Below are 9,438 nucleotides of genomic sequence, written 5' to 3' on the forward strand. Positions count from 1 at the left end.
AAGACAGAGATTCTTGTGAGGCAGGGAATCCAGGATCTATGGGGTTAGATGGGAATTGAGGGCTGAGGGGGTTAGTTGGGAATTGTGGGGTGATGGGGTTAGATGGGAATGTAGAATTCATCACATAAACACACCAACCATGATCTTATTGAATAGCAAAACAGTCTCGTGGCTGAAGGTTCTTTTTCAGCTCATATTTATGATGTTCATATGAGTTCCCATTAATAAGGGAATGTATGTATCAACTGCCCTGTTGTGGATCTTGAGTCACACAGAGCCGACAGGGTAATGAATCCTTCTCGAGAGGATATTAACAATCCACTGCTGTCCTGTACAATTGTTTATTCTACATAAATACAAGAGACAGGGGTCATGTTTATTAACTCTTCCCTATTGGATTTCATGTTACAGAAATTTCAACTGAATGGATTTCCACAGACAGACCTCCACATTTTCATGAGAGTCTGCACAATGACACCTGAACTGAGCAGGTAACAGTTAGACAAGACAGTGATTTACAGATTTGTTTGAATCAGATCCACTCAATGAATGGTGGAACCAGGAAGATCCACCACCTATGAATTAATCAGAAAAGTCATGGTTGTAATGTAGGCAATAGAGCAGCCGGTTTATGTATTACCAGCTCCCACAAGCAATATTGTGGCAGTCAGTTTGTATTCTGTTCCAGTGCATTGTTTTGGCAGCCTGTGATTACCAGGAGGAGAAAAACCATCAGAACTATACCTAACGTTCATGGCTTTTCAAGTTTCCTTTTCTGCCTGTTTTAATATACAGTCTTAGGCTCAAAAACAAAGGCTATCTCCATGGAGATGGAGCTGTGAATTGTTTTCTCTCAGAGAGTTATGAATCTGAGGAACTCTCTTCATTTTGGGGAGAACGTGAGGGGGCAGGGTGATAGGGTGTTTTTAAGGTGGCAGTAAATAGATTCTTAACTAATGAGGGAGTCAATGGGGATGTGGGCACTGATGCCACAATCAGACCAAACATGATCTTGTTGAGTGGGGAGGTAGGCTTTGAGGAGTAGAATGGCCTACTCCTGGACCTAATTTGTATATGCTACCAGATATTGCTGGAAAAAATCAGCAAGTCTGATAGGATTTGTGGAGAGACAACAGAATTCACGTTTTGGGTCCAGTGACCCTTCTTCAGAAATGACTCTTAAGTGCCCTGTGAAACAGCCCTGGCAAGGCACTCAATTCAAGGGTAACTCAGGATAGTCAACAGATGCTGTCCTAACCGTGATGCCCACATCCCATAAAAGATCGAGAGAAACAAACTAGAGGTTAAATTCCAAGAAAGGAAAATCTGGGGAAAAGGTTGGTGTATAAGGTTGATGATGGGTGTGGTGGAAGGGGAAAAGGAGTAAACAATCTCTTGTGGTCTTCTCTACATTGAGGTGACAAAGCTCAGACTGGGTGAACACTTTGCAGAATACCTATGTTATGACGGCAAAGGTGAGCCCGAGTTTCTGGTTACCTGCTATTTCAGCTCACCATCATGTTCCCAAGAATGACAATACATTCATGGCCAGCTTTAACTCAATTCCAGATTTTTAGTGGATTGAAATTCTCCCATCTGCCGTGGTGGTATTCAAGCCCATTACCCATGGGTTAACAATCTAACGATAATACCACTAGGGTATCAGCTTGAGGCAGCAGATTTGAAAGTGAAAGGAAGTGTGTGAATGTGATTGGCCTGTTATACACAAATGTCAATTCCAGATGGATTGGAAAAGGAGAAGTAACAGAAAGGAGGTGGAAATAATCAGAGTTGGTCCAGTTTGGATTCCAGAACCAGCTTTGAAAATCCAGTCTCTGCGAATTCAGCCCTGTCCACTGGCTTTCCACAAACCGAGTCTAATTCTGAGTTGAAGAGATACTGGTCTCCTTGATTATCCTTATTGATGTTTTGATTGAATTAATCACTTTAATGCTGGTCTTGCCGTTGATCAGCTGCATACCTGGTGATTATATTGGCAGATCTTGTTGCTTGTCTCATTACTTGAGTGTTATGTGAGCTATTTTCAGGCGCTTTGTAGAATATAACATTTTAACAACAGTCAGGAGGGATGATCAGTGGGAGTGCTTTGTCCAGTCGTTAGATTGAGTGTAGTTGTATAGGATTTTGGTTCGGCCACATTTGGAATACTGTGTACAGTACTGGGTGCCACATTACCAAAAGGATGTGGATGCTTTGGAGAGGGTGCAGAGGAGGTTCACCAGGATGTTGCCTGGTATGGACGGCACTAGCTATGAAGCGAGGTTGAGTAGATTAAGATTATTTTCATCAGAAAGACAGAGGTTGAGGGAGGACCTGATTGAAGTCTACAAAATATAACATAGAACATAGAACAATACAGTGCAGAACAGGCCCTCGATGTTGCGCGGACCTGTGAACTAATGTAAGCTCATCCCCCTATACTATTCCATCATCATCCATTTGCTTATCCATATGTTTAAATCTCCCTAATGTGGCTCAGTTAACTACATTAGCAGGCAGGGCATTCCACGCCCTTACCACTCTCTGAGTAAAGAACCTGCCTCTGACATCTGTCTTAAATCTATCACCCCTCAATTTGTAGTTATGCCCCCTCATACACACTGACATCATCATCGTCCTAGGAAAAAGGCTTTCACTGTCTACCCTATCTAATCCTCTGATCATCTTGTATGTCTCTATCAAATCCCCTCTTAGCCTTTTTTCCAATGAGAACAGACCTAAATCTCTCAGCCTTTCCTCATAAGACCTTCCCTCCAGACTAGGCAACATCCTGGTAAATCTCCTCTGCACCTTTTCCTATGCTTCCACATCCTTCCCAAAATATGGGGACCAGAACTGTACACAATATTTCAAGTGTGGCCGCACTAGCGTTTTGTATAGTTGCAGCATGACATTGTGGCTCCGGAACTCAATCCCTCTACCAATGAAACCTAACACACCATGTGCCTTGTTAACAGCACTATCCACCTGGGTGGCAACTTTCAGGGATCTACATACGTGGACTCCAAAATCCCTCTGCGCATCTACTCTACCAAGAATCTTTCCATTGACCCAGTACTCTGCCTTCCTGTTATTCTTCCCAAAGTGAATCACCTCACATTTAGCTGCATTGAACTCCATTTGCCACCTCTCAGCCCAATTCTGCAGTTTATCCAAGTCCCCCTGCAACCTGTAACATTCTTCCACACTGTCCAATTCTCCACCAACTTTACTATCATTTGCAAACTTAGTAACCCATCCACCTGTGCCTGCATCTGAGTCATTTATAAAAATCATGAGAGGTATAGAAAGGGTGGATAGCAAGAAGCTTTTTCCCAGAGTGGGGGAGTCTATTACTAGGGATCATGAGTTCAAGCTGAGAGGAGAAAAGATTAGGGGAGATATGCATGGAAAGTTCTTTATGTAGAGGGTGGTGGGTGCCTGGAATGCATTGCCAGGGGAGGTGGTAAAGGTGGGCACCATAGCATCATTTAAGATGTATCTAGACAGATACATGAATGGGCAGGGAGCAGAGGGATACAGATCCTTAAAAAATAGGCGACAGGTTTAGATAAAGGATCTGGATCGGAGCAGGCTTGGAGGGCCGAAGGGCCTGTTCCTGTGCTGTAATTTTCTTTGTTCTTTGAGATGTCTTACACACTGTAAATTGACTAAGGCTGATTAAAACTCAAATTACAGATTTTTCTTTCTCAGAATTTAAAACTCAAGTTTGTTTCTCAGTTAGAGCATCACTGTTAGAGCCAGCATTTGTTGCCCGTTCCTAATTAGCCTTGAACTGAATGCCTATACCAGGGCTGTTTTGGAGAGCAGTTAAGAGCTAACCACATTGCTGTGAGTCTGGAGTCATATGTAGATCAGACCAGGTAAGGATGGCAGAGTTCCTTCCCTAAAGGACATTGGGCAATCAGATGGGTTTTAGTTTTGACTTGCATACACTGGCTGGAATTTACTTCTACACTAATGAAGAAGCCCCTAATGAGAGGAATTTGCAAGATTTTCCTCTCTCTTTATTTAGTCTGGTTAGTTGTTGTCTCCCCAGATGGTATTACGGTTGTTGTTGAGTTGGCCTGGCCTTCATGATGCTTTATCTCACAACAGTCGGGCAGGCAGTGAACAACCTGGCCTGTTCCTGTTCCACACTCAGGCTGTTGGTGGTAGTGTAGAGTTAATGTCACTCACTGGGCTCTGAATCCAGCAGACCATGTCATTGCTGCTGGGACTGGGGTTCAAATTCCACCCCAAGTGCTGGTGGAATTCAAACTCACTGGAGAGATCTGATATTGAAAGCTCATGACCATGGAAACCGATTCAACCATAAATTTCAAAATAGCATTCTTTGTATACTGAACCGAAGGACATTTGAACTGATGGGAAAGGGTCAAGGAAGTCTCTTTGATAGCCTAAGCAAAGAGTTAGGACAGGGTGGAATGGCCTGTTTGGAGCTGTACATTTCTATAACTGTTTGATAAAATAGCAAAAAAGAAATCCAACAGTGAATTCAGGAAACAAAACATCTTATCCAGATAGCGGTGAGATCATGTAGTTCACGACCATAAGGTAAGGCTGAGATACATTAAAAAGGAAGGGAGATAACACAATCAGGAGATAGGAGTAAGGAGGATTTGCTGATTGGTTAGAGGAAGATGGTGAGAGGAGGCCTGGGTGGACTCACCAGCCCAGGCCCATTGGGCGGAATGGCCTGTTCTCGTGCATTAGTCTGTATGGAAGACCCAATACTATCATAAAGTGGGTGCAATAGCAGGGAAGATGTGAGATCAATTGACAAACACAACCCATTAAACCTTGCTGAAACATTATTCACGTACAGAGTTACTTTTAAACTTGCAACATTCCAGGGATGCACTGACATACAAGGAATCAAAGGGAGTGAAAAGATAAAGTGTGGAACTGGACTGAGGCCTCAATCCGATCAGCTATGATCTCGATGAATGACGGAATCAGGAACATCCACCTCCTATGAATTAATCAAAAAAGTCACGGTTGTAATGTCGGAAATAGAGCAGTCGGTTTATGTATCACCAGCTCCCACAAGCAATATTGTGGGAATGGGCTTGTATTCTGTTCCAATGATGTTGGTTGAGAAATAAATATTGACCAGAGCACCAGAGTGTCTTCTTGGGACAGTGGTTCTCACATCTTTCATGTTCACCTGAGATGGAGAGTGTCTTCATTTGAAGTCTCATCCACAAGAGCAAACCTCTGACAATGCAGCATGGCCTCAGGACAGCATTGGAAGGTCGCCTGTTATGTTCCCAACTGATTTATCACTGGACAAATCAGATTCCAAAGTTAAATCTGGCTGGATGGATCTGATTTTGTTTTCCAATCTAACACTGTGGACTTTCAGTAAAACATAAGCACGCCAAGCTGCAGATTTGGTTTCAACAATAGAAAGAAGTTTGTCATTCCAAAGAATGGTAAGTAAAATAAAACAACCCAAGCTCTTTACATATCATGCACTTTAAAAGATTTCAAGCACCTGGTAAAACAATATCCCTTCAGTCACCAGCACCATCACTTGCCAGTTTATTTAAATCCAGAGAAATGTATCTTCCCTATCAAATCTGTAGGGTTGATTTAACCATTTCTTCTCAGTTCTAATCTTGGTCAGGTCATTTTCAACCTGGATGAAAGCTTTCTCACCTCTGATTTTAGCTTAGAAATAAACAATCCTCAACGGCTGAGAAGTTGCAGATGGAGTTTAATTTAGATAACTGTGAGGTGCTGCATTTTGGGAAAGCAAATCTTAGCAGGACTTATACACTTAATGGTAAAGTCCTAGGGAGTGCTGCTGAACAGAGACCTTGGGGTGGAGTCGCAGGTAGATAGGATAGTGAAGAAGGCATTTGGTATGCTTTCCTTTACTGGTCAGAGTATTGAGTACAGGAGTTTGGAGGTCATGCTGCGGACATTGGTTCGGCCACTGTTGGAATATTGCGTGCAATTCTGATCTTCCTATCGGAAAGATGTTGTGAAACTTGAAAGGGTTCAAAAAGATTTACAAGGATGTTGCCAGGGTTGGAGAATTTGAGTTATAGGGAGAAGTTGAATAGGCTAGGGCCTATTTTACCTGGAACATCGGAGGCTGAGGGGTGACCTTAGAGGTTTATAAAATCATGAGGGGCATGGATAGGATAAATAGACAAAGTCTTTTCCCTGGGGTGGGGGAGTCCAGAACTAGAGGGCATTGGTTTAGGGTGAAAGGGGAAAGATGTAAAAAAGACCGAAGGGGCAAATTTTTCACGCAGAGGGTGGTACGTGTATGGAATGAGCTGCCAGAGGAAGTGGTGGAGGCTGATACAATTGCAACATTAAAAAGGCATCTGGATGGGTATATGATTAGGAAGGGTTTAGAGGGATATGGGCTGGGTGCTGGCAGGTGGGACTATATTGAGTAGGATATCTGGTCGACATGGACAGGTTGGACCGAAGTTGTTTCCGTGCTGTACATCTCTATGACTCTAAAAGTGAGGTATTGATTTCAATGGTTTTTCTCTCTCCTGTCATAATATCCCTCAGCATAAACATTCCATTAATACTTTGGGAGGTCTTTACTCATCTGCTGTCTGGCAGAACCAGTTTAAAATAATTGGTCCAAAAAGACTGACCTAGTTAATTATGAATTAGTTAACAGAACTAGTTAATTCACTCAAGTGGTCAGTGTTTGGAATGTACTGTCTGACAATGTGGGAAAGGCAAATTTTATTGTATAAATTGTTCAGTGTTCTAGATTCAAACTTATCTGTTGTCCAGTATAATTGAACCATAACTTCCCTTAAAAAATGTTTTGGTATTCAATTCTACTTGCAATGAAAAATAACATTCTATTATCTTTCCGAATTACTTGCTGTACCTGCATAATATTTCTGATTCATGCACAAGGAACCTTGTGAACTGTAGCCAGTGGAGTTCTGTAGGGATTAGTGCTGGGACTGGAATTGTTTGTAATATGTTAATGAGTTGGAGGATGGAAGCGAATGTACTGTAGTCACATTTACAGATAATACTAAAACAGGTGGCAAGGCAGGTTGTGAGAGGGATACAAACAGTTTACAGACAGATACTGATAGGTTCAGTAAGTGGGCCAATATTTGGAAAATGGAGTACAATGTGGGAAAAAGTGAAGTTGTTCAATTTGAAAAGGAGAACCAGTTTAAAATAATTGGTCCAAAAAGACAGACCTAGTTAATTATGAATTAGTTAACAGAACTAGTTAATTCACTCAAGTGGTCAGTGTGGCTCAGTGGTTAGCACGGCTGCCTCACAGCAACAGAGACCCAGGTTCGATTCCAGCCTTGGGCAACTGACTGTGTGGAGTTTGCACATTCTCCCCGTGTCTGTGTGGGTTTCCTCCGGGCGCTCCGGTTTCCTCCCATGGTCCAAAGAAGTGCAGGTTAGGTGAATTGACCATGCTAAATTGCCCATAGTGTTAGGTAAAGGAGTAAATTTAGGGGAATGGGTCTGGGTGAGTTGCTCTTCGGAGGGTCGGTGTGGACTTGTTGGGCCGAAGCGCCTGTTTCCCCATTGTAAGTAATCTAATCTAATCAAACAGAATTTTATTTAAACAGAGAAAAACTGGAGAAAGCTGCAACACAAAGGGACTTGAGGGGAAATTGTGCACAGAAACACAGAAAGCCAGCACACAGGGACAGCAGGTAATTGGGAAGGCTAATGGAATGTTGGCCCTTATTTCAAGAGGGTTGGAGTATAAGAGTAGAGAAGTCTAACTGCGATTGTACAAGGTGCTGGTGAGATCACACCTGGAGCATTGTGAGCAGTTTTGGTCTCTTACTTAAGGAAAAATATCATTTCACTGGTGGTAGTTCAGGGAAGGTTCATTGGGATGATCCCTGGGATGGAAGGATTGTTTTATGGGCAAAGGTTAAATAGATTAGGACTGTACTCACTGGAGTTTATAAGAATGAGAGGTGACCTCACTGTAACATATCAGATTCTTAAGGGGCTTGACAGGGTCAATGCTGAGAGGATGTTCCTTTGGGAGGGCACAGTCTCATAATTAAGGAATGCTAATTTAAGACTTGAGATGAGAAGGAATTTCTTCTGTCAGAATGTTACAAGTCTTTGGGACTCCTTGCTGTAGTGCAAACTCCTTGTGTATATTTAAGGCTAAAATAGATCAGTCTGGGAATCGAGAGTTACAGGGAAAGAGCAGGAACATGGATGTGAGGAATGTCAGAGCAGCCTTGCTCCTTTTGATTGGTGGAGCAGGATTGAGGGGCTAAATGGCCTCGTCCTGTTCCTATTTCCTATGATCTTGCACCGAGATCCCTTCGTACAGTCGGTTCTGTTATAATATGGTAGTTCCATTCTTGTGTGATCCCATGTTATAAGAAAATCGTGTCATAGCAGCAGCATTTAAACTAAAAGAGCCGGAGTTGCGTTATAACCAATACGTGCTTTAAACGTTTGTACTTTAGAAGCAGTGTCCCTAGTTCATCCATTGCGTTCTAGTGAATTTGCATTGACGAAACCCTTGTTATAGCAGAATGACCTGTAACTCAAAACTGCTGTGTTGGTGAAACTGACCAGCAGGGGAAGGGACATTGTTTTTAACTGCCTTGCTATGGACATGACTTGCAAAAATGTATCACCTTTAACAGGAAACCTCTTTCCACAGACGCTGCAGCTCTGAGGAAGATGATCAGCTGCTAATATAAACCTGGCTTTCAGTGACTCTTGTGTTTCTGAATATTGTAGTTATTGGAGTAATGAGCCCAGCGTGCACTGCCAAAATGGCCACCCATTTAATAAAACGAATGACTGATGCAAAGACTCCCTCTGACTGACCATAATTAGTGTCATTCAAGTGGAAAGGAAGAAATTCACTGTGTGTACTTTTTCTAACTGGTTGGACACTGGAAAATTTTATAATGTACTCTTGGCAAGCTGTATGTGTGCTGCACAGGTACATCAGATACCTCTCCAACTGGGCAATGCAGTTGCCCAGTACTTATCAATTGCAACCTGATCTTGTATTTCACTTTGTATGTACTGAACTTTTGCATTTTAAAAACTCTATATCTGAAAGCTTGGGATTTTTCTGCCATTTTTACATTCTTGTCTGTGTTTGTCACGTCAATGTAAGATAAAAATTCTCTTCCAAACCTTTACTGGTCATTACAGAAAACATCTCATTCACTTTGTTCATGTGATTTTTCTGAATCACATCCTTTCTAAAAAAAAACAAACTGTAAAACTATGGAGCTATAAAAATGGAAATACGGATCAGAACTGACTTGATTGTAATTTGTTGAAGTTCAGTTTGTCGGTGGGAGGATGATTGTTTCCCATTAAATAAAGTGGATGCTATATTTTAATTTCTTATGAGATTAAACCGTGTTAATCTGTTCACTTCTGGTGGAGTGTGGGGGAGGT

General features: G+C 42.1%; 1 protein-coding gene across 7 annotated transcripts in view; it reads left to right on the forward strand.

Moving 5' to 3' along the window:
• LOC122554105 (mucolipin-2-like) overlaps positions 1-9,385 on the forward strand; it is a 94,944-nt gene extending 85,559 nt beyond the window's left edge. For 6 of the 7 annotated variants that reach the window (XM_043698585.1, XM_043698589.1, XM_043698590.1 and 3 more), the window contains 3 exons: positions 412-491; positions 4,878-5,459; positions 8,681-9,385. In XM_043698585.1, coding sequence (XP_043554520.1) covers positions 412-491; positions 4,878-4,920 — 123 coding nt within the window. In that variant the 3' untranslated portion in view covers positions 4,921-5,459; positions 8,681-9,385. The remainder of the gene's footprint in view (positions 1-411; positions 492-4,877; positions 5,460-8,680) is intronic. The other variant, XM_043698588.1, reaches the window with a different exon arrangement.
• Positions 9,386-9,438: the final 53 nt, after the last annotated feature.

The sequence above is a fragment of the Chiloscyllium plagiosum genome, chromosome 11 (genome assembly GCF_004010195.1).
Source record: "Chiloscyllium plagiosum isolate BGI_BamShark_2017 chromosome 11, ASM401019v2, whole genome shotgun sequence".
Lineage (NCBI taxonomy): Eukaryota > Metazoa > Chordata > Chondrichthyes > Orectolobiformes > Hemiscylliidae > Chiloscyllium > Chiloscyllium plagiosum.